Source organism: Oncorhynchus clarkii, chromosome 29 (genome assembly GCF_045791955.1).
Source record: "Oncorhynchus clarkii lewisi isolate Uvic-CL-2024 chromosome 29, UVic_Ocla_1.0, whole genome shotgun sequence".
Lineage (NCBI taxonomy): Eukaryota > Metazoa > Chordata > Actinopteri > Salmoniformes > Salmonidae > Oncorhynchus > Oncorhynchus clarkii.
The window spans coordinates 32519056-32545060 of record NC_092175.1 but is presented as its reverse complement, the minus strand read 5'-3'; the positions used below and the strand labels follow the sequence as shown (position 1 = coordinate 32545060).

The window sequence follows — 26005 nt, the reverse complement described above, 5'->3', positions numbered from 1 at the left end:
GCGTTCATTCTTTATTTGGTTGTGGATGTGTCTCACAGGTCACTCCGTTTACCGAGGTAAGCCTTTATCTGTGTTTGTTTTCACATTTACTACACATATGACACTTCAGTGATATTTAAAATACACTCTTGGAAAACAAAAGGTGCTATCTAGAACCAAAAAGGGTTCTTCGGCTGTCCCCATAGGTAGAACCCTTTTGGGTTCCATGTAGAACCTTTTCCATAGAGGTTCTCTTATGTGGACAGCTGCATAACCCATTTGGAACCTGTTTTCTAAGTGTACCATAATAATGGGATACTCGTGAAGGTCAAGAGGTCTGTGAGTTGATCTAGATTGTACCTCAGTTTTGCCTGGGCTACTGTTGTTGCCAAATACATCTTACTGTAAACATTTTTACATTTTTTTTGCAACTTGCATGACAATTCTTGAGTTTAATTTAGTAGGGTCTCCACTTGTATTGTGGTTTGCAATGACAGGGCACGGATCAGTTCCCTACTAACACTGTTATTTACAGGATTATAGGGTTTTGTATGAAAATGAGTGATTTTGTCTGACTCTCTGATAGATCTAGTATTCAGTCTTTCTGAAAGAAGGTTGTAGACCGGTATTAATCATACTGGTCGGTTTTATAGTTCTATTTTCTTCATGAGATTCTGCTGTCACACAGATTCCTGTCTCCCTGAGAACAACAACACCTCTCAATCTGACACCATGTACATTTGATCCACACCTGTATTTACAGGCCACAGAGTCACCTGAATCATCATAACACATTGGGTTTTAAGTTCAGTCTGGTCTTGCACTTTTAGAATTTACTTGTTGTTCATTAATACATTTATAGATGTACAAATGTTTATGCCACTACCTTGACTATAGTGACTGGTTTAGTTTATAACCGTCTACGCACAAATGTTAAGCACTTCTACTCATTTATGCTTTACTTTTGATACAGAGAAGAAACATGACACCTGATTTGGACACCAAGGACCGCTGCTTTAGGGCCTTGCTTATCCAAGGCAATTTGGTCATTGCAGTAAGTTTGACAAATATGAAATAGTGAGGGGCAGCAGGTGGCCTAGTGGTTGGGCCAGTAACCTAAAGGTTGCTGGATTGAATCCCCGAGCTGACAAGATAAAAATCTGTCGTTCTGCCCCTAAACAATGCAGTTAACCCACTGTTCCCTGGTAGGCCATCATTGTAAATTATAATTTGTTCTTAACTGACTTGCTTAGTTAAATAAAGGTTTAAAAAAATAATTTAAAAAAAGACTTTACCTCTGATATCATTTGTCTCAACAACTGACTAGGTATCCCCCTTCCCCTCTGTTTTCAGTGCTGCGGGATTGCCTTGATGGCCATGTGTATCTTCTTCATATCGGATCGAGCCGGATTGTATGTTTTGGTCTATGCTACAGGAAATGACAGCATCTGGAGGGGAGCCTGGATAGGCCTTTTCACTGGGTTTGCCCTTTTCTGCACATCGATCTTTGGAATGCACGCCATAGTTGTGTCCAAAAGAAATATCCTACTTGCTGTGAGTTGTTCTGCTATACCCCTGTCACATCTCCAACAATAATATGTTAAACACATTCTATGCCTCTATACTTATGTTATTAAAGGCATTGTAATATTATCCTTTTGACTGAAAAACATAATTGGTTTGGCCTGCTGGAACATTTGGCCAGAAAACCCATGACTCAGACATGTTTTTGTTTTAATGGTCTTACCTGCAGTACATCCTCCTGATGGTGATCATATATGCATTTGAGGTGGCATCAGCTATTACTGCTGCAACACATAAAGACTGGGTAAATCATTAAGATTAATATATTGTTAAAATGGTCTTGGCATATTATATTTCAGATTTTGCTGTACTCAATATTATGATAAAAAAAATGGAATTAGGGCTCCCGAGTGGCGCAGCAGTCTAAGGCACTGCATTGCAGTGCTAGAGGCGTCACTACAGACCCTGGTTCGATCCCGGGCTGTATCACAACCGGCCGTGATCGGGAATCCCATAGGGCTTAACTGACTTGCCTAGTTAAATAAAGTTTAAATAAAAAATGTAAATAAACCAGTGTTTGGCTATCTTCTCAACATTTTGATGCATCTCCTCAGTTTGTCCCTGAACTCTTCCTGAAGCAAATGCTACAGAACTACAACAAACCTCTACCAGATAATCTGCCCAGCACCCAGGACCAGATCTATGTAATCAACGGGATAACAGAAGCATGGAACCGGTTCATGACTGAGGTAGCGAGGCCTGCCTCACTGGTCACAGACATCAGTTCTCCATTTAGTTTTGATTTGCATTTGGTTGAGTTGACAACTAACATAAATTCAATGTGAAATCAACAACAAATGTCACCATGTCATTGGATTTAGGTTCAAAGATGGGTGAGAAAAAGATTAGATGTCTTTACATTGATGACTTTTTGCAAATCCAATCAGTTTTCCATGTTGATTCAACATCAAATTTGTGGGTTGAAATTATGTGGAAACAACGTTGATTCAACCAGTTTTTGCTCAGTGGTACTGACTACTTTATTATGATTTATTATTTACTTACTGTTCTATGCTATCACAGTTTGGTAATGTAAAATCGTTTATGGTCTTGAACTGTCCCTATTAACTAACGCATTTTAGTAACCAGAGTGCTCCTCTTGCAGTCTAAGTGCTGTGGAGTGTACGGGCCAGAGGATTGGGTGAAGTATGAGTCCCACTTCAGGCAGCAGAACACAGATGCTGATAATCCTTGGCCCAGACAATGCTGTCAGCAGGATGCTATGGGAGCCATCAGCCATTTAGAAGCCTGCAAAATTGGGGTTAGCCCTTTCCTGCATGCACAGGTAATTCTCAAAGCTGACTTTGTCAGTGACCACACTGAAATGTTGATCATCCCCTCATTATTGAGTGCCCCACAAACCCCAAAAGACTGAGGGAGTGCAGCAAAAATGGTTTAGCAAAGGTCTAGCTAACAAGCTGGCTAGCAGTAAATAACGTTATCTAACGTTAGCTAGGATTGCCAGCGTGATATATCATTTAATGTTCAAGCTACCATGAAAATACATATAATTGTTCATTGAAAAAAATCATAAGTAATATTTTTTATAAAGTGACTTACTGAGTTTTTATTGTGAATAGTTCTTCCATGAACGGACAATGAAGAATCATTTAATACTTTTTTTTTTTTTGCATCGATCTGAATAAAGTGTGGTAAAATGATGGAAGTGCCTAGAGGGGTTATGCTGCATTAAACAGCACAATGCTCTAATATAAAATGTCATCTATCTTTCTTTTAGGGTTGTTATGATTACATTGCTGGTCCTTTGATTACACACGGCTTTGGAGTCTCGTGGTTTGGATTCGCCATATTGTGTTGGACAGTGAGTACAGACTTCCTTATCCATTTGTATGCAATATTATAGTATTCAAACAAATCTGCACTGCAGAAACAAATGTAGTTGCTCTAGAATTGAGACAATGTATGCATTAATCAAAATACGTTTTGTTTCATCATGTAGACCTAAATATTGTAAAATGGCATTACTTAAAATTCCCCTTAAAAGGGCCAATCAGCAGTAGAAACAATATCCAAAAATGTCCCCATCACTGTTTAGATTTTTAAAAAGTGAAGGATAGGGCTGGAGAAATAGAATCACTCTCAATTTCAGAAACAGAGCAATGGATGCAAGACCTGACCATCCATGACATAACAATGGGAGTTCTAACCATGTTTTGAGGCTATACAGTGTTTGTTTACATTTACTTTGTTTACAAACACTAGTCACTTTACCCCTACCTACAAGTACCTGTACCCCCGCACATTGACTCGGTACCGGTGCCCCCTGTATATAGCCTCATTATTGTTATTTTATTGTTACTTTTTTATCATTTTCTCTTTAGTTTATTTGGTAAATATTTTCTTAACTCTTTCTTGAACTGCATTGTTGGTTAAGGGCTTGTAAGTAAGCGTTTCACGGTAAATACCTGTTGTATTTGGCACATGTGATAAATAAAATCTGATTTGCGTTAAACACGCTTATATTTTGGGTTCAGATGGAGTACAACAGTTAAACTAAGCTCATGAGTCATGAGAATCAGTGGGTACATATAGCGAATTTATCATCTCAAAAATTGATGTAGCAACTGCTGATTGCCCCTTTAAATGTGGTGGGGAAAAGAAGAAAAAAGCGACATGGAGAATTGGATCAAGGGTTTTCTTTGTTTTCCCCTGCAGTTCTTTGTGATACTGGGAGTCATTTTCCACTACACTCAGTTGGATATCTGAGGATGACCGACAAAGAAAGCTTCAAATAAACTGCAGTTCAGACCTACCAGTAAAGAAGTAATGCAAATATAACACTTTTTTGTTATGATCAACTAATAACCTTACAATTCATTACATTTTAATGTCTCTAATCAAAATGAAAAGAACCAATAAATGTACTAAATACAATTTTATTTTTCAAATGACCTTTCTCAAAAAAGTTAGGAAATTGTCCCATACAATAATCTGTACTGTTCATTTTTTGTTGCTATACATAATACATTCAATTTTGCTCAATACAAAATTGTACAGGTTACAAGTGTAGTATTATGTCAACACAGCTGCAAACAACCAGAATCCCTGTTCTGATATCTTTTTAAATCTTCACAACATTTAATGCATAGTGTTTGAGTCCTCTTTTTCACAATCTACACCATTATAAGTGCCAGCACATCCATTTCCCTCAATTCCTTTGGATTATAACTCAAAACATTTCTCAGCAAAGCTTTGTTTTTAAGATAAAGTTATCGATCAGACACTTTACCTTAGGTATTTCTGTCATCTGTCCTCCTCATTCTAAAAGAACATCGGACTTTACCAAAACGTTACTTTTACAAACCTATAAAGAGAACACACTGTCCATCTTAAAAGTAACAACAACAAAACAACTAAAAATTGGTCAAGTGTGTTAATGACCATCTATAGAGTAATAATTGGATAAATAAATACTATTAGTGTCCATGATACAATTAAAACTAAAAGAGCAGTTTTCTGCAGTTCTCATTACATAGAATGTTGAAAAACACTACCCTGATACTGTTAGGATAAAAGCTGATCACAGTGACAATAGCTGGAGGTCAGCGGGTTCATACTATATGAAGTCATTATTCAGTTCGCAACATATTTAAGACATAAGGTATAACTAATTACAAAGTAGCTAGCTAGTACTGAAGGCACAACTCTATTTGCCAAAAGGCAATCTTGTGATTGCTAATGACGAGATGTAAACAAATAAACTACCGGTACATGGCTTTTCTGAAATACCAATGGCAATATGGGTTGATGTAACATTTTCCTCTTTTTGGCTGTCTATCCTTCATATGCACATTACAAAATATGTCTAACATTTGATTAAAAAAAAAAATCATTTAAATATTGATAATTACTGCATGTGATTTGGGCTGAAGGAAATACACACATCTTCACATACCACGAGTCCAGATGACTTCTTTTAGTGCAGGATAGAGAGGTGATTGGTGGAGCATTGGAAACAAGGAAACTGTTAATTTCCCCAAATAGTTTCATATCAAAAGGTAGATTTATAGACCTAGTATTGTTCAAATCATGTACATAAGTCCAAGAACAGGGTGGATTAAAAGGAGGATAACCAGAGTAGTGTTGAGAAACATAGTCTGAGGTTAAACTGTCCGGTGTCTCATTCAATCTGCCTGTGGTTTCTGCTGTCAAATATCATGGACCTCCTCTGTGGCTGATAAAAGCAGCTGGTCGAGGTCTCCAGTCTCTGTCCACTCTTGGGTATTGTCATTTTGTTCCGCAGGGTCACCCCCTCTGGGGTCCTGAGGTTCTCTGCCATCTTTTTGGAAAAGACATCAAGTGTTGATGTTTCAGTTGGACGTCTGATGGGCGAGAGGATGAGCTTGGCATCATCCCCCAGTGGTGGGTGATCCATGATGGGAAAGGGTGGACTGAACAAGATGAGGCTCTGTGGTCTCTGGCGGTTCCTAAAGGATGGCCTTTGTAGAACCGTAGACCTTTCAGGTCTTGGACAATCAGAAAAGGCCTCTGCATTGGAAGAGCGTTTCCTTCTTAGCACCGGTGGGTCTGAAGTAGGTGTAGTTTTATTAGTCTCTGTACATTTCTCTGCAATAGGCTGCCTTATCTGGGATTTGGGCACTGGCTCCTTATTCTCCAACTCCTCCTTTAGATCCCTCATAGAGGGAAGAAGAGGTACAGGATCTAGTTTATCTCCCCTGGTTTTTGTGAATTCTTTCTCTGGTCCCTTTCCTGCACCAGAGCCCTTGTCTTGCCTGGGATGAGGTATGTGGCTGTACTGCACCTTGGGGGGGATGACAGGCACGGCTTTGGCCTGACACGTTTTTACCATGAAGGCCGTCCTGACAGACGACACACTGACGGGGGCCGAGTTCCGGCGCACAGGGGCCTGTCGATGGCTCAGGAACAGCTCCAGTTCCTGGGACAGGCCGTTCGATTTGGTCTCAGACAGTGTCACTGCCCCTCTCTGAATGGAGGACAACTCAGCTGATTCAAGGTTTTGCTGATTGGAAATGTCTCTGATGCGTCGATGTCCTAAATCCAAATTGAGTGAGTAGGGCCTGTGTTTGGAAAAGCTGTTCTGCTCTATTTTTCCTGAATGAGATGCTTCAGAAGACGTCTGTCTGTGAAACCTCTGGGAGGAGGAGGTGTTTTTCTGTTTGGCTGTGCAGCTGTTTCCTCTTTGTGTTCTCGTTGCATCATCACCAACCAGGGTGGTTTTGGAGGGTAAGGGAAGTAGATGTGTGATTTTGGTCTCTGTTTTGCTGCTGCATGCCTGGGACCTCTTTCCTGGGAACACTTCTATGCTCCTAAAAGGACATGATCCATTTGTTGAATTGTCATCTCTAGATAGAGGAGGAACATTTAGTTCTTTGGAGCTCAAACCTTCTCCTGCAGAACAAGACGACGACACATCTAGTTTTCCAAACAAATCCTTAAGTGTGGGTGAATGGAGAGGACTGGTCACCCACTGTTTGGTGAAGCGGAAGACCTCCTCCCAAGGTTCCTCCTCCAAGTCCTCCAACTCGGAGTGTCCTCCACATCCATCCTCATCGTCTTGGTGTGGTAGCCCCAAGGTGTGGTGGGCTCTTTCTTCCAAACATATTGAAAGCCTCTCAATGCCTCCCATGACAACTGACAAAGCATTCTTTCCATTGTCATGGAAAACCCCTTTGACCCCATCTTGACTTTTACTTTTCCCCGATGGCTCTTTTCCTTTCTCTGCTACAGACGTGCCTATGTCTGTTACGACATCCCCTGGCTGCAAACTTTTTGTGACCTGGCTTTGTTGAGTAGAATGTAAACTTGGCTCTGCGAGGTGAGTAACCACAGGCCGTGGCTTGACAAAAGTGGGTTTATCGGTTTCTGGGAGCTTAGATTTTGAGGAAGTGTGTAGTTTTTTTTTTGTTTTATCTGTTGAATCCGCAGCGTGTAGAAGTGTATTTTTTATATCTGTGCCAACCGTGAAATGTAACATTTTGTCATTTGGAAATTGTGTGTCTGAGGAGTGCTTTCTTGCTGAATGTGCTACAGTGTCAGCACCGTGATAGGTCAGTGCAGGCCTGGTGGGCATCAAAGGCTGTCCCTTATATAATAATGAGTGAGTTGGAAGGCTGCTTCTTCTTTTTGCTGGAGCATCTGGCATTTCCTTGACATCCTCACAAGTTTTCTTAGTGGAACAGAAAACAGGCATAAACTCCTCGTCCATAATGTCAATCTCAGGCTCAGTAATTTTCAGCTCAAGATGGAGGTCAGACCACAGCTCTTCCTTGATAGGTAAAGATCCCATTTCCTGCAAAACATGAATTACAAATGCTTATTAAAGCAGCAGTCATTGTCATTGTGTTATTCTTTGTATATTATCTGTGATGAAGCACAGTGTTAAACTGGAGATTAAACATACCAGTTGTGTCAGTTCTTTTGGCTCATACTGTGGTGCTGGCGGGTTGTCCAGTTGTTTCCCAGGAATTTGCAGTTTCTCTTGATCTTCCTCTCTTGTGGTGGGAGTGGAAGACTGTCTCAGGTCAGATACTCCCACCTTCCCTTGAACATTGTTCACCTCTCCTTCACTTCTTGAAACTAATAAAATAAATAGATATGTAATTATTTTATTAATAGACAATATTACCATGGATGATGAGAAAGGTTTTTAATCTGAGCGCAGGCTTTTTTCTATGTAAACAGGTGAACATGACCTACCTTCTGTCACCCCTTTGAAATCTGCCTCCTCTCTGCCCCTCTCTGCTGGTCTCTCCTCCTTTTCCACTGGGGTTGAGCTGCTGTTACTGTAGATACTGCTCTCACTCACAACACTGCTCTCTCCAAGGGGGTGCTCTCTGTAACTTGAGCTGCCACTACTGTCACTCTGCTCTGACTGGGAGGTCTCTCTGCTTGGTTTCAGAGCAGCTGCAGCAGGCCTCTCCTTCCCTTGTGCCCTGCAGGGAGTGCTGTTGGAGCTGATGACTGCAGACACCCTCAGGGGCACAGATACAGCAAAGGGCTCTGATATGTTGAGAGCCTTGCGCTGATGCCTGGGGGAGGACTCTGGAAAGAGACTTCCAGGGAAGGAGGGCCTGGATGCACTGCTGTGGGTGGAGCCAGAACATAGCATCCTCCTGTTCTTAGGGGAACTGGGCTGGCAGCTGCTGAGGTCATCATCGCCTTTGAAAACCTTCAGTTGTTCGGGTAGAGCCTTCTGCTGTGGTGGTGAGACACTTGGAGAGCCCCTTCTCTTCATATTAGGGCTGCTGCCACCTGTGGCCTCGCTCAATCTCTTCATCTCAAACTCCCGCCTCTGGTCCTGTTCACTGACATCATGGAGCGTGCCAGATTCAAGTGTTCTGGATTTTATGCCGGGCGCAAAGAAACCGTTGGCCCCGCCTGCTGAGCTGAAATTTCCTACCTTGTCATCATCTGTGTTGGAAATCAAATGAGAAGCAAAATGTTAGATACACATCATCTCAGCCTTATTTACAAAGCAAATTAAGATTTGTATATAGGAGAGAGAACTGCTGTGAGTAGATTTAACGATGACACAAGTGTTTTGTATACAATGTAGTGCATTCAGCCCCACCTGCCTGCAGAGAGCACAAAGAGTCCATGCTTCTCGCTGGTCGGATAGCTGCCTTTTCTGTGAACGAACAATATAGTCATGTTATTTAATTCTGTATCATAATCTCAATTATTTCAAGTAGCATGTTTATTTGTGTGATATTAATTTTCATTTGATCATTCAATTTATCATGGGAAACATAGTAAGATAGGACACATTCTATTGCAACCTTGATATATAATTTAGCCTTAGCAGCGAAAAGGGGTTCACTATATTGGTTGATAAGCATATTCATCATGCTTTACCTGTGATGTTCTGTGCTTTCATGAACACACTCCCATTCCGGCTCAGTCTTCCCTTAGAGTCCGTCACAGACTTGCCCAGGTTGAAGATGAACTTCCACTTCTTTGATTTCCCAGAAACCTTTCCTCTGACAGACAGGGAGATGATGAAGTACGTTAACAACATGGCTTGTTTGGATGTTATTTGTTGAAGTTCAATGTGTGCATTGAAGAGCAGAAGCTAAATGTATAACAAAACAATACAAATTAACATACATATTGCTAAAACAGTACAATCAACCTAGACTTATTTGCAGGGAATTTTACTGTGTACTCTGTTTTGGGGTTATTGTTAGATTGTATACTATGTTTGACCAGGTGTTTTTGATTCATGTTTTCACTGCTAAATATATCCAGGTGCATGTCAGCCCAGAGGATGTGTATTAAGCATGTTTGTTAAGTATACTAAATAAATCAGTCAGTTGAATTCTCATTCATCTCACTTGGTATCCGATATGTCTATGGCGGTATGGTATAGTGTGGCAGCGCTGGTGTCAGGTAGACTGTTGTCCCGTTGTTGTTCTTTCCGTGCTGGGTGGTTAGGGTTCAGGGAGCGGGCCTGGGCCTCCTCTAGGCTCATCAGCTTCATTGGCCCACCTTGGCCACTGATAGGAAGAGTGGCATACTTCTCCCCACACATCAAACTGGGTCCTGTAGCAAAACAATGTCTTAAAAAAAATTCCTTTTGGCATCAGGTAGAAAGGAGGACAGGAGGACAGTAAATACAATGTGTTTTCCAATGGCAACATAAAATTAGGATAAGAGGGCAACAAGCCAGAGGGCAACATTCAGGAAATCTCTAAATGCACACAATCAACACTTTCAAACAGCATACCTTCTTTCATTTTTATTGGTGCAGCTGCGTGGTTGAAGATCTGCTCAGTGTGATTTAAAATGAACTCAACCACAGTCTGCTGAACCCGCACCTCCTGGAAAGCCATGTCCCCATTGCAGGATGCAATTTCAATATCTTTCGAGCTACAAAACACATAGCAGAAATGCTTTCAGTCACAACCAAGGAGGTATTTTACATTAAATATCAGCTGGAGTATAACTCAAACAAAATGGAAGAAGAAAATATAGTTATCATACAAGTGTTTTAGTGTGTTCTTGGATAAGATGATGTTGGTTTGTATACAATTAGTGTAGAGCTCACCGCAATAGGTTTGGAGCCCATACCAAGGCCAGGTTGCGGGTGTGCATGTTAGTCTGGGGACTTAAGGTGGCCAGGTGGGCCAAATGCTTGGTAAGATATTCCAGAGTCCTGAAGAGAGAGGACAAACACAATTTGTTTAGCTTTTTAACCACATATAAACAATGGAAAGGTACATCACAGAGGCAGCAAAAGGGCTGAAGTGAGTTTTACCTAAAGTGGGGGAGTGGTAGCTCTTTAATGACGTCCTGGATATGTTGTAGCCTTTCATGATCCTCCTGGACTGAGACGGCGTCCTACACAGTAAAAGTCAAGTATTATCAATGTCGCTTGTCATTCTTTCTTTGAATGTGACTCACTATTAAAGGACTCATTCCTAATATAAATCAAAGAGACATTCTGGTTAACAAAGGGGGCGCATTACAGACAGGTAGAGACCCTACCTCTTTGAACAGTACTCACAGTGAATTTCTTGTAAAGCTCATAAGTGAGCAGGGGATTGGGTAGCTCCCTGAAGTACAGCTTGCACAAGGAGCCCACACAGTGGATGTCCTGGAGGTACACCTCCTTTGTGAGGTCAGGGCACAACTCAGAGCAAAATTCCTGTCTGTAAGTAATAACACAAACACATGGGTATCAATACATCTGGAGACGTATGACGCTTCCACACTCCTCTAGTAATGTATATGTATGTTTTGTAAGATTGAAATGTAGAAACGTGTTTATATTGCATAGACATAAGTTGTCCAACAAGGTATGTTCACAATATCCTAAATCTATAAACGTACTGTTCAAACATGCTAAGTATAGAGCACCAAACACCAACTGTGACTTCCTTGTCCTAATACTTTTGGAAGGCACTTTATGTGGCTAAAATAGTTACCTTAGTCGCTGGATATTTGAGGTGACTCCCGAGAGCCTGTATATTCCATCCACAACACCATGTTTCTCAATGAACTCTGCACATGTCCTTAAAACTTGAGGAACTAAAAAAAAAGATTGAAAAAAAGATTGTTTTAACCATACATTCAACATCAAAAGACACACATACTTAGCAAATCCCCCCCCCAAAAAATGGAGGGTCCAGTCTGGCAACATACAGATTTTGAGCGGTGAAGGTCAACATATAACACTGTCGTCACTATGATTTTGTTTACTAAGTTATGTGAATAAGCTATGATTTATGAGAGAAATCGTAATATAGGTTTTCTGTAATAGGCTACTTTCTCAGTCAAGGGAGGTGAATGGAAAACGTGGCAACTTGGGGTTTAGCAGTTAGGAAAATTCTGGCATTCCATTTCAACTGCTGACATGACGCAGAAAGAGGAGTGCCTCTGTGAACAAGACAGGGTCAGTTTAAAGGTCCAATGCAGCCATTTTATCTCGATATCAGATAATTTCTGGGTAATGATTAAGTACCTTATTGTGATTGTTTTCAATTAAAATGGTCAACAAAAAACAAAAATAGCTTTTTGGCTAGGACTGTCTGGGGGTGATTTGAGTGGGGAGGGGAAAACAGAAAACTTGCTGGTTTTGGCAGAGAGGTTTGGATCTCTCTTATTGGTCTATTAACTCATTTACCGACTGGTGAGACCAAAACGCCATCCCACCAAAACAGGCAAACATTTCAGGCTGTATTTTCAAAAAGCTCTTACACTAAAAGGGCACAATCAATCATTTTCAGAATTTCACAGTATTATTCCAGCCTCGTATTGTGGAAATACAAATAAACCACACAAAATCACATTTTTTGACAGCACTGGGCCTTTAATACTGTGTGTGCTATAAACAGAATCTGGATCTTTGGCTCATTCTTTGAGTCAACCCTTTTTACCCATGGCAGAGAAGGATAGAGAAGGGCAGTTTGGGAGAAACCGAATGCCATTAGTATAAACTGTATCAGTACTTATTTCTTCTAAACATACTTTAGACAGTAGCTCTGCTTTTTATTCCATAAGGTTGTTGATTGTGAAGAAGGTGGAATTTCTCAGGAAGTAAAAGATGGTTTGTTTGTTTCAGAGGAAGGTGGACACACCCAATCCTTGCAGCTGGTATTACTTGTGACACTTCCTCTAATAGAAAACGGCCTTTCAAAATGTTTCCACCCAATTCTCTATTGCTTTCGAAACTTTATTCCCTAGTGGGGTATCTCTCTTCTTAAAATATGTTATCTACAATTCTGTATTCAAGAGGAACGTAGGGTCGCTTTCTACACTAATATATAATTGGAAATCAAGGAACACCTTTATAATACATTTAAACTGAAAATAAAAAATGTATAGCTCCTCTTTTGCACAGTATAGCATAGACTACAGCAGTTAATATGTTAGTCTACCTCCTTGCTATGCTGAAAGAAAAACACGGATATAGCTAACTTCGTTTTGCCAAAATGATTCCACTCTGGACTGAAATCGGCAAACCATTATATTGAACAACCTTAGAAGAGAAATGTAGCTGTACAGTGCTCAATGTTCCTGTAAGCTCCTCTTTTCCACAAGGAAAGCATGAGACACACAGCTCAACTTCCCACTTTGCTACCAGGCATTCCCGCTTCACAGATACACTAGACAAGGCCCTTAAAAAAAAAATATATATATACTTTATTTAACTAGGCAAGTCAGTTAAGAACAAATTCTAATTTTCAATGACGGTCTAGGAACAGTGGGTTAACTGTCTTGTTCAGGGGCAGAATGACAGATTTTTTACCTTGTCAGCTCAGGGATTCGTTCTTGCAACCTTTCGGTTACTAGTCCAACACTCTAACCACTAGGATACCTGCCGCCCCATGATGAGGCCCTTCCCAGAACTCTTTACAATGAGATGAGGAACCATCTGGCCATTGGCGTGGCCCAGTGGCAGTGGATTGTTTAACATTTTAGCCACACAATGACAAGCGTGGATGTCTTGTCCCCAGAGAATGCAGAGCTATTGTATATAAGCTATACAATACCTTATAGTGGAACAGTGGCATAGTGGCATAGTGGCAATGTCAGCTTAAACATTGTTTCCCTTACTTTCATACTCTTAACATATCTCATGAACAACACAACTCAACCCGAACAAAAAAAAATCAGTAAGCACATAGACATGAGGATGTCGCTGATATGCAGCTGAACATTAGCCAAGCAAAACGAAAACAATTCATTCCATCTTCGGAGCTTTGAAACAATCTGCCCAGAGTTTCCCATGGCCTGTATGAATGAAAGTCTGTTCTCCCACATCTGAACAGACACTCGCACTGACATGCCTGTGGTCAAAATGGTAGCTGCCTGGTACGAATGGGATTTGATTCACCATTACTTTTGAGTATTTGCTCAGAACAAAACTCCTGCTTGCCTGGAAATCTTCTCGTGGATTCAAAAGGAACCTAAGAATACGGCTTATTGAATAAGATGCTGTTGATTGTTAAATTGGATAACATCCTCGTAGGTAAATTGTCTGTGTAAATGAAGTCATTATAAACATTCTTTCTCTTCCCTGTCTAGGGTCAGACAGAGTTAGTGACAGTCAACAACAGCTGATATCGCAGTGTCATGTCACCAGAAGCAGATATCATCACAAGCCACTTGTAATTAACAAATAAAAACTAAATATGATCATATACAGTAAATTATAGTCCCTTCTCCCCCTGTAACAGAAACATATTGTCTTGTGTAAAAAGGATCTACTTTATCAAATCTGTTTAGCTGTTAAATCGGTTCAATCTGTTCAAAGGAAAAGGTTTCCAAGTCACATCGCATGACCTCACTTCATATAACTCTTCTTTTTTTTAACCTCCATTCAAAAACTATCTGGGTAAACACACCCATCCTCAAATTGTTGTCTGAATTATGATCTGTCGGCTGCTACTGCCCCATGAACAGTGTTGCCCACCCAGAATTCTCACACAGAGACGGAGACGGAGAGGGAGAGAGACAGAGAGAGAGGAGAGAGAGCAAGACGCAGGCCTCTTGGTGAGAAGTTGACAAAAACACCAAGAGCCACACCCTAAGTCACAAATCCCCTCTGTTATTGCATAAAGGACTTCATGAAATGTAAAACATATGTCCATTGATGTCCAAATTGAAACATACATCTGCATCACCTACCTGAATAAATGAAATAATGTACTGTCTAACTGTTAACTATGTAAACAGCAGGGATCTTTCCTAACCAATTTCACACTAAGTTTACCAAATCATCCAAAGCAGAGGTTTAACATATTCTTTGCCCGAAAACATAGGTGTTGAATAAGGCTCAATCTAATTCAGAATTCTCCTAAAACCTTAGAGGTGTTCCATACAGAACATGTATTGATAATTCAACTGCACGATTACATATCCTGTATCGAACAGTCATCGAGAATTCGCTGTGAAATTAAGAAAAGCTGTTCTCAGACCAAAGTACCAACATTGTAATAGCTCAATAAAAAATAAAATGTCTACCTAATCTAGCCCAAATTGTTAAATTGTTAAGTGCTTGGTCTGAGAACACCTTTTCTCAATGTAGGTGGATTTGAAAAGGTGTTTTCTAAATCATCCTGTATTATTATTGTGTCATTATCATAACTATTATTATTTGTTGTTTATTCAGGTTATTACTATGTCTAATAAATCTGAAAACATGAAATATGACAATGCCCTCAATAAATCCAGCACACATTAAATAATGACTATATATGGACCAATAATTGGGCTCTGTTGCTGTAAGTTTGTTTGCATTCTGAATTCATGAGGTCATTATTATGGGACATGATGAAATCTGCTGAAATCTGCTAGAAAAGAGAAGCAGCAGGAAAGGGAAGCAACATAACAAACATTGAAAGAAACTAGTTTACCGTCTTTTCCTGAATTCTGTAGATGTTCTGTCAAGTCACAGTCAAATGCATTGTCACATCCTTTCTTTTTGGACCTCTGCTTGGCTCCTTTATTCTTCATCTGGATCCAGTTATTAGTCCAGGAGTTCAGAACAAATCCTCAAATATACAACCATTGATCCAACAGACCCGGGGAAAGGCAAAAATTGTAGCCCAAAAGTAAAAACCATACAAACCGCCCAAAAAGGATTCATCCACTCACATCTTGACCAACGACACTAATAGTTTGGGAGACTGAAAAGTCCTTGTGAGAAGAATAAAGTTGACGTCACTTTTCCTTTTAGCTTTTTAGTGCTTTATACATTTCCAAATCAATCTAGCAAAAATAGAAGGGAAAAACCATAGTCAGTTATAATTGTGAAATATCTGGAAATGTGGATTGGGAATGGCAGTCTTCTGAAGAGGTTTATCCCAGAAGGATTTGCAGAAACAGCATCAGAATTAGTTGGTTTCCTGCTGTAGTTTTTTTTACTCAGTCTGCCTCTGTCTTTTCTCGCTCCTCTTTTCCTTCCGCCCAGACACTCTCCCTTTTCTTTGGCTCCCCTGTATCTGTGGAGATGTACCCAGTGAGGCGCAGGAATATTGTTTCTGTGTTTGTTTCTTTATCCTTCTTGCTTCCAGTTTTCAATTTATCCATGTTTCGAAGGTCATGGTAGTTGTGGCACTGGAGTGGCACGGAGGTTTGAAATTTCAAGACTGTGAGAAGGGGAGGGAAGTGAAGTCAGGGGAGGGGAATAGCTGACTGCTGTTTCTCTGGTTTAGAGATTACTGACCCCTTTTATCCACACTTTTTTTGTTGCCATGGTCCTAACAGGAAATGTGCTCTCTGCCTTCCTGAATGCTCCCAAAGTACACAATTTCCTGTACAGAGAGCCTTGTTTGGAAAACAAAAACAGTTCTGAAGGAAGAGGGAAGTGGGGGGGGGGGGGGGGGGGGGGATGAGGGCTTGAAGGGTGCAGATGAGGATGGGGGGTGGACACATGGTTCTTGTTACTGACTGCTTAGTTGTTTCATCATTTTCCCTCTACAGCAGACTGAAGCTTTCCAACCACGTGTTTAAAGCACGCTTCCTCCTATCGAAATAAATGTTCAACTGATAAGAATGAACCAATGCTTTAAAAAACAACATCAATACAATTAAGTAGGCCTAAATACACTGCTCAAAAAAATAAAGGGAACACTAAAATAACACATCCTAGATCTGAATGAATGAAATATTCTTATTAAATACTTTTTTCTTCACATAGTTGAATGTGCTGACAACAAAATCACGCAAAAATTATCAATGGAAATGAAATTTATCAACCCATGGAGGTCTGGATTTGGAGTCACACTCAAAATTAAAGTGAAAAACCACACTACAGGCTGATCCAACTTTGATGTAATGTCCTTAAAACAAGTCAAAATGAGGCTCAGTAGTGTGTGTGGCCTCCACGTGCCTGTCTGAACTCCCTACAATGCCTGGGCATGCTCCTGATGAGGTGGCGGATGGTCTCCTGAGGGATCTCCTCCTAGACCTGGACTAAAGCATCCGCCAACACCTGGACAGTCTGTGGTGCAACGTGGCGTTGGTGGATGGAGCGAGACATGATGTCCCAGAAGTGCTCAATTGGATTCAGGTCTGGGGAACGGGCGGGCCAGTCCATAGCATCAATGCCTTCCTCTTGCAGGAACTGCTGACACACTCCAGCCACATGAGGTCTAGCATTGTCTTGCATTAGGAGGAACCCAGGGCCAACAGCACCAGCATATGGTCTCACAAGGGGTCTGAGGATCTCATCTCGGTACCTAATGGCAGTCAGGCTACCTCTGGCGAGCACTTGGAGGGCTGTGCGGCCCCCCAAAGAAATGCCACCCCACACCATGACTGACCCACCACCAAACCGGTCATGCTGGAGGATGTTGCAGGCAGCAGAACGTTCTCCACGGCGTCTCCAGACTCTGTCACATGTGCTCAGTGTGAACCTGCTTTCATCTGTGAAGATGGCGAATTTGCCAATCTTGGTGTTCTCTGGCAAATGCCAAACGTCCTGCACGGTGTTGGGCTGTAAGCACAACTCCCACCTGTGGACGTCGGGCCCTCATACCACCCTCACAGAGTCTGTTTCTGACCGTTTGAGCAGACACATGCACATTTGTGGCCTGCTGGAGGTAATTTTGCAGGGCTCTGGCAGTGCTCCTCCTGCTCTTCCTTGCACAAAGGCGGCGGTAGCGGTCCTGCTGCTGGGTTGTTGCCCTCCTAGTCTCCTGATGTACTGGCCTGTCTCCTGGTAGCGCCTCCATGCTCTGGACACTACGCTGACAGACACAGCAAACCTTCTTGCCACAGCTCGCATTGATGTCCCATCCTGGATGAGCTGCACTACCTGAGCCACTTGTGTGGGTTGTAGACTTCGTCTCATGCTACCACTAGAGTGAAAGCACCGCCAGCATTCAAAAGTGACCAAAACATCAGCCAGGAAGCATAGGAACTGAGAAGTGGTCTGTGGTCAACACCTGCAGAACCACTCCTTTATTGGGGGTGTCTTGCTAATTGCCTATAATTTCCACCTGTTGTCTATTCCATTTGCACAACAGCATGTGAAATTTATTGTCAATCAGTGTTGCTTCCTAAGTGGACAGTTTGATTTCACAGAAGTGTGATTGAGGTCTGGGGACGGGCGGGCCAGTCCAGTTACATTGTGTTGTTTAAGTGTTCCCTTTATTTTTTTGAGCAGTGTACAAGGCTACTGGGTATGTTGATTGACATTCAGGGTTTTCATTTAACATTGAAGCATACAGCTGGATCTATAACACTAATGGTGTAGGATGTGAACTACTCAACATTAGACCATTTGAGGTCTGAAAACAGACATGAATGAACAATAACTTTAATGAACTGCTACAGTTATACATTTGTTTGATTTAAATGGTTTATTGGAAATCTGTAGATCTGCTCAAAGTCTTGTTGCCCTCCTTGTTCAAACAAGAAATGAGTGCACTACCAAATTAATTCATTTTACATTACATGTGTCATTTAGCAGACACTCTTATCCAGAGCAACTTACAGGAGCAATTAGGGTTAAGTGCACAGACAGATTTTTCACCAAGTCAGCTCTGGGATTCAAACCAGCAACCTTTCGGTTATTGGACCAACACTCTTAGCGGCTAGGCTACCTGCCACCCTATTGACATACCATTGATGTTTCTTAGGTAGTGTCAGAGCCACACTGTATATAGAGTAAGGCCATTTAGCACCTTTTTTCAAAAAAAATGTTGGTGTTGTAACAAAACGAGAATTCCTCTCTCAATACCCTATGACTTGACCCACTGTAAACAAGCAAAACAGAGCAGTGAATTTAACAGATGTTTTTTATTGAATAAAATTCAGCATAATGTCTATCCAAGTCTGTACCGTGTTGCGTCAACAAATGGCATATTTGCATTCACTGGACATCTTCATAGGTTTTGAAAACTATCAGAAATAAACAGCACAATGCGGAAGTGTCAATTATCACTGAGCAACGGCTATGATGTAGAAAGTGGCACTCATAGGAATGTTCAGACAGAAACCGTAATGAGTCAAAAATATATATACAGTTGAAGTCGGAAGTTTACAAACACTTAGGTTGGAGTCATTCAAACTAGTTTTTCAACCACTCCACACATTTCTTGTTAACAAACTATAGTTTTGGCAAGTCGGTTAGGACATCTACTTTGTGCATGACAAGTAATTTTTCCAACAATTGTTTACAGACAGATTATTTCACTGTATTACAATTCCAGTGAGTTAGAAGTTTACATACACTAAGTTGACTGTGCCTTTAAACAGCTTGGAAAATTCCAGAAAATGATGTCATGGCTTTAGAAGCCTCTGATTGACTCAAATGATGTCTATTGGAGTCTATTAGTCTATTGGAGGTGTACCTGTGGATGTATTTCAAGGCCGACCTTCAAAATCAGTACCTCTTTGCACGACATCATGGAGAAATCAAAATAAATCAGCCAAGACCTCAGAAAACAAATTCTAGACCTCCACAAGTCTGGTTTATCCTTGGGAGCAATTTCCAAATGCCTGAAGGTACCACGTTCACCTGTACAAACAATAGTATGCAAGTATAAACACCATGGGATCACGCAGCCATCATACCGCTCAGGAAGGAGAAGCGTTCTGTCGCCTAGAGATGAACATACTTTGTTGCGAAAAGTACAAATCAATCCCAGAACAACAGCAAAGGACCCCACAGTAAAACGAGTCCTACATCAAAAAAAAAAAGTCAGACTACGGTTTGTAACTGCACATGGGGACAAAGATTGTACTTTTTGGAGAAATGTCCTCTGGTCTGATGAAACAAAAGTAGAACTGTTTGGCCATAATGACCATCGTTATGTTTGGAGGAAAAAGAGGGATGCTTGCAAGCCAAAGAACACCATCCCAACCGTGAAGCACGGGGGTGGCAGAATCATGTTGTGGGGGTGCTTTGCTGCAGGAGGGACTGGTGCACTTCACAAAATAGATGGCATCATGAGGAGGAAAAGTATGTGAATATATTGAAGCAACATCTCAAGACATCAGTCTTGCAAAGAGTTAAAGCTTGGTCGCAAATGGGTCTTCCAAATGGACAATGACTGATCTAAGACGGGGATTTTTTTTACTAGGATGAAATGTCAGGAATTGTGAAAAACTGAGTTTAAATGTATTTGGCTAAGGTGTATGTAAACTTCCAACTTCAACTGTATACACACACATACAGTGCCTTTGGAAAGTATACAGACCCCTAGATTTTTTCTACATTTTGTTACGTTACAGCCTTATTTTAAAATGGATTAAATAAAAACAAAATCCTCTGAAATCTATACACAAAACCCTATGATGATGAAGAGAAATGTAAAAAAAGAAAAAAAAGAAAAATAGACATTTCTAGCAATGAGGTCGAAGGAATTGTCCGTAGAGCTCCGAGACAGGATTGTGTTGAGGCACAGATCTGGGGAAGGGTACCAAAACATTTCTGCAGCATTGAAGGTCTCCATAAACACAGTGGCCTCCATCATTCTTAAATGGAAGAGGTTTGGAACCTTCTTCCCAGAGCTGGCTGGGGGAGCAATCGGGGGAGAAGTGACCAAGAGCCTGATGGTCACTCTGACACAGCTCTAGAGTTCTTCTGTGGAGATGGGAGAAGCTTCCAGAAGAACACCATCTCTGCAGCACTCCACCAATCAAGTCTTTATGGTAGAGTGGCCAGACGGAAGCCACTCCTCAGTAAAGGGCACATGACAGCCCGCTTGGAGTTTGCCAAAAGGAACCTAAGACTCTCAGACCATGAAAAACAAGAATCTGTGGTGTAAAGAAACCAAGATTGAATGCCAAGCGTCACATCTGGAGGAAACCTGGCACCATCCCTACTGTGAAGCATGGTGATGGCAGCATCATGCTGTGGGGATGTTTTTCAGCAGCAGGGACTGGGAGACTGGTCAGGATTGAGGCAAAGATGAACAGAGAAAAGTACAGAGATATCCTTGATGAAGAGCACTCTGGAGCAGTTTAGGACCTCAGAGTGGGGTGAAGGTTCACCTTCTAACAAGACAACAACCCTAAGCACACAGCCAAGACAATGCAGGAGTGGCTTCGGGAGATGTCTCTGAATGTCCTTGATTGGCCCAGCCAGAGCTCAGATTTGAACCGATCGAACAACTCTGGAGAGACCTGAAAGTAGCTGTGCAGCAAAGCTCCCCATCCAACCTCACAGAGCTTGAGAGGATCTGCAGAGACTGGAAGAAACTCCACAAATACAGGTGTGTCAAGCTTGTAGCGTCCTACCCAAGAAGACTCGATGCTGTAATCGCTGCCAAAGGTGTTTCAACAAAGTGCTGAGCAAAGGGTCGGAATACTTATGTAAATGGAATATTTCAGTTTTTTACATTAACGGTCAAAAGTTTGGACACCTACTCATTCAAGGGTTTTTCTTTATTTGTACTATTTCCTATTGTAAAATAATAGTGAAGACATCAAAACTATGAAATAACACATGGAATCATGTAGTAACTCCCCAAAAATGGTTAAACAAATTAAAATATATTTTAGATTCTTCAAGTAGTCACCCTTTGCCTTGATGACATCTTTGTTCACCTTCCACAGGACAACCACCCTAAGCACACAGTCAAGACAATGCAGGAGTAGATTCAGGACAAGTCTCTGAATGTCCTTGAGTGGCCCAGCTAGAGCCCGGACTTGAAGCCGATTGAACATCTCTGGAGACCTGAAAATAGCTGTGCAGCAACTCTCCCCATCCAACCTGACAGAGCTTGAGATGATCTGCAGAGAAGAATGGGAGGAACTCCCCAAATACAGGTGTGCCAAGCTTGTAGCATCATACCCAAGAAGAGTCGATGCTGTAATTGCTGCCAAAGTTGCGTCAACAAAGTACTGAATAAAGGGTCTGAATACTTAAGCAACTCTGACATCAGTTTATTTGCAGTAAATTAGCAAACATTTCTTAACCTCTTTTTGCTTTGTCATTATGGGGTATTGTGCGTAGATTGATGAGGGGTAAAAAAAAACGATTTAATCCATTTTAGAATAAGGCTGTAACATAACAAAATGTGGAAAAAGTCTGTATACTTTCTGAAGGCTCTGTATGACTGTCATGTAGGGTCAAATAAGGGTGTTTTCAGTTATAGTAGTTGTAAGTTATAACTCGGGCCCATAGCTTTTCCAGGTGAGATCATGTCAGGACCCTTACTTTAGCACCAGGTCTTTAGCCATAAGGGTTATTTAATGGAACATTTGTTTTTGCTTAAAAGAAAGTTTCCAGTCAAGTGACCAGGCCTGCTGAGCCATATCTAACAACCCACACAGGGAGTCAACAGTTTCGACATATCCCATTGCCTTCATTGGTATTTTTTCCAAGGACAGCTGACTAATAGTACATGTAAGTAGGAGGTATTGCCGTGGCGTTATCCTTATTCTAAGCCCTTTATGTCGGCTGTAGTGTGAAGTTGGCTTACATTTCAAATCCTACATCCTATGGTATCATGTGATATCTTGTTTGCTGGGCTCAAAGCTTAAAGTTTCCAATGGTGCTCTGGCCATCCTGGCCTCCATTGAACTGCTTTCTTTCTGCACAACAGGAAAAAGGGATGACATCATTTTGTCCGTACAAAGGCTCAGACATCACACTCCTTCCCCTCTTTGAGTCCCTCCACAAGACTGTACTGGTGAAACTAGTGTTTCTTTCAGAGCACATCCTTCAAACTTGTAGTCAGAATACTATATATAAATGTTTTACATTGCATAATGTCCATCACATGGGGCGGCAGTGTAGCCTAGTGGTTAGAGCGTTGGACTAGGAACCGGAAGGTTGCAAGTTCAAACTCCCGAGCTGACAAGGTACAAATCTGTCGTTCTGCCCCTGAACAGGCAGTTAACCCACTGTTCCTAGGCCGTCATTGAAAATAAGAATTTGTTCTTAACTGTTAGTTAAATAAAGGTAAAATAAATATGCAAAGTGGGTAAAGAACAGGTACTTAGGTTTAAATTCTGCTAAGTACCCTACTTTATGAATTAGTCAATCCATTTAAAAAATTAAAACATAAAACAACTTTACACTATATGCTACTTGAAGCCATGTTGCAAAAATGCTACATTGCAAATCAAAGACTATCCCTAACTGAAACACAGTTGAGAATTACCTTTCGCTGATAGAAATAGATAAATGATCTTGAATTCACAACTTCCATCTTATTCATATGGGTTAAACCACCATATGTGACAGTATTGCTTCCGTCCCTCTCCTCGCCCCTGCCTGGGCTCGAACCAGGGACACTCTGCACACATCAACAACTGACACCCTCGAAGCATCGTTACCTATTATTGCTCCACAAAAGGCACAGCCCGTGCAGAGCAAGGGGAACAACTACTTCAAGGTCTCAGAGCGAGTGACCGATTGAAACACTATTAGTGCACACCCCGCTAACTAGCTAGCCATTTCACACCGGTTACACATACACCCAATGAAAACCTACAAGACTAAAAATGTGGTTTTTAAAGGAAATGTACAAAACAATTCTAAACAGAAAGGCCTCACCCAACATGGCACTCTTAATGAATCAGTCACTATGGCATCCCTAAATATTTTCTAACATGAATCTTTCAGTATCGTTCAGGTAGAGTAGGACCATAGAAACAAACCAAAACAATGAAGAACTTGTATAGCTTTAACCTCAAAATATTTAAATATCAATGAGGCATAACTTACAGATTTTTTTTACATGTTTTATTTAACCTTTACTTAACTAGGCAAGTCAGTTAAGAATAAATTCTTATTTACAATGACGGCCAAAACCCGGACAATGCTGGACAAATTGTGCACTGCCCTATGGGACTCCCAATCACGGGCAGATGTGATACAGTCTGGATTCAAACCAGGGACTCTAGTGACACCTCTTGCACTGTGATACAGTGGCTTAGACTGCTGCGCCACTCAGGAGCCCAAGCATACAGTACCAGTCCAAAATTGACACACCTACTCATTCCAGGGTTTTTCTTTATTTTTACTATTTTCTACATTGTAGAATAATAGTGAAGACATCAAAACTATGAAATAACACATATGGAATCATGTAACCTCATATTTTTGTTTTTTTTGTTTTTAAAGCAACAAATCAAAATATATGTTATATTTAGCCACCCATTGCATTGATGACAGCTTTGCACACGCTTGGCATTCTCTCAACCAGCTTCATGAGGTAGTCACATGGAATGCATTTCAATTAACATGTGTGCCTTGTTAAAAGTTAATTTGTGGAATTTCTTTCCTTCTTAATGCGTTTGAGCCAATCAAGTAGTGTTGTGACAAGGTAGGGGTGGTATACAGAATATGGCCCTATTTGGTCATATTTTGCCATATTATGGCAAGAACAGCTCAAATAAGCAAAGAGAAATGACAGTCCATCATTACTTTAAGACATGATGGTCAGTTAATCCAGAAAATGTAAAGGAAAGTTTCTTCAAGTGCAGTCGCAAAAACCATCAAGCGCTATGATGAAACTGGCTCTCATGATGACCGCCACAGGAAAGGAAGACCCAGCGTTACTTCTGTTGCAGAGGATAAGTTCTTTAGAGTTACCAGCCTCAGAAATTGCAGCCCAAATAAATCCTTCAGAGATCAAGAAACAGACACATCTCAACATTAACTGTTCAGAGGAGATTACGTGAATCAGGCCTTCATGGTCGAATTGCTGCAAAGAAACCACTACTAAAGGACAACAATAAGATAAAAAGACTTGCTTGGGCCAAGAAACATGAGCAATGGACATTAGACCAGTCGAAATCAGTCCTTTGGTCTGATGAGTCCAAAATTGAGATTCTGTTCTAACCGCCGTGTCTTTGAGAGACGCAAAGTAGGTGAACGGATGGTCTCTGTATGTTGTTCCCACTGTGAAGCATGGAAGAGGAGATGTGATGGTGCTTTGCTGTCAGTGATTTATTTAGAATTCAAGGCACACTTAACCAGCATGGCTACCACAGCATTCTGCAGTGATACGCCATCCCATCTGGTTTGAGCTTAGTGGGACTATCATTTGTTTTTCAACAGGACAATGACCTAACACACATCCAGGCTGTGTAAGGGCTATTTGACCAAGGAGAGTGATGAAGTGCTGCATCAGATGACCTGACCTCCACAATCATCCGACCTCAACCCAATTGAGATGGTTTGGAATGAGTTGGACCGGAGAGTGAAGGAAAAGCAGAAAACAAGTGCTCAGCATATGTGGAAAATCCTTCAAGACTGTTGGAAAAGCATTTCAGGAGAAGCTGATTGAGAGAATGCCAAAAGTGGGCATTCCAAAGGGTGGCTACTTTGAAGAATTTCAAATATAAAATACATTTTGATTTGTTGAACACTTTTTTGGTTAGTACATGATTCCATATGTGTTATTTCGTAGTTTTGATGTCTTCACGATTATTCTACAATGTAGAAAATATATATTTTTTTTTAAAACAACCCTTGAATGAGTAGATGTGTTCAAACTCTTGACTGATAGTGTATATGTGAAAGAGCAGGCCATAACAAATCCATATGTATATATAACACACACAATAGTCCTATTTCATTGGATAACATTTTTAAAATAGAGTGTATTCTTGGTTTATACCTATCAAAAAGATGTCACATATAAAGGGAGTGTGTGGTTCATAACAGTCTAAATGTGACAACCCACAAGGAACTATGAATCAGCAATAACAAACAAAGTAGGCCTCTAGGTCTATTAAAAATGCATTATTTAAAGATGCACTATGAAGAAATCACTCCGCTATTTCCAGTTTGCAAAAATTCTAATAATTTGTTCAGTCTCAAACTGAAATTATGCAATCAAAGTATAGTGTAGAGAATCATTGTACCATCTAAACCACTGTGAAATATATTTTCCTTAACCAAAAATATTGTAATTTCAGCTGGTGTACAAAACCAAAAGTAAAAGACTTCAACTTCTAAGAACGGGAAGAGTAGAAATTGCACACAGAGCAGATCTGCAGCTTCTTAAGACTTGCTTTCAAATGC

At 40.9% G+C, this 26005-nt stretch overlaps 2 protein-coding genes across 3 annotated transcripts; one reads left to right on the top strand and one right to left on the bottom strand.

The window, feature by feature from the left end:
- Positions 1-33: 33 nt before the first annotated feature.
- Positions 34-21717, top strand: LOC139388758 (uroplakin-1b-like). Of its 2 annotated transcripts, XR_011629330.1 has the most exons (9): positions 34-56; positions 953-1033; positions 1333-1533; positions 1733-1807; positions 2118-2252; positions 2669-2848; positions 3302-3385; positions 4240-4347; positions 21580-21717. XR_011629330.1 is itself a non-coding variant. In XM_071135665.1 (8 exons), exons 2-8 carry the CDS (start codon positions 962-964, stop codon positions 4288-4290), a joined length of 798 nt encoding a protein of 265 aa, XP_070991766.1. In that variant the 5' UTR covers positions 34-56; positions 953-961; the 3' UTR covers positions 4291-4379. The 2 variants fall into 2 exon arrangements, 1 of the variants encoding a protein (XP_070991766.1); XM_071135665.1 differs by lacking the exon at positions 21580-21717 and having other exon boundaries at positions 4240-4379.
- Positions 4445-16217, bottom strand: LOC139388755 (rho GTPase-activating protein 31-like). Its single transcript, XM_071135658.1, has 12 exons — positions 15426-16217; positions 11493-11595; positions 11072-11216; positions 10823-10905; positions 10613-10720; positions 10292-10434; positions 9900-10107; positions 9421-9545; positions 9137-9193; positions 8263-8976; positions 7967-8142; positions 4445-7855 (listed from the first exon to the last, which is right to left on the bottom strand). Exons 1-12 carry the CDS (start codon positions 15523-15525, stop codon positions 5705-5707), a joined length of 4113 nt encoding a protein of 1370 aa, XP_070991759.1. The 5' UTR covers positions 15526-16217; the 3' UTR covers positions 4445-5704.
- Positions 21718-26005: the final 4288 nt, after the last annotated feature.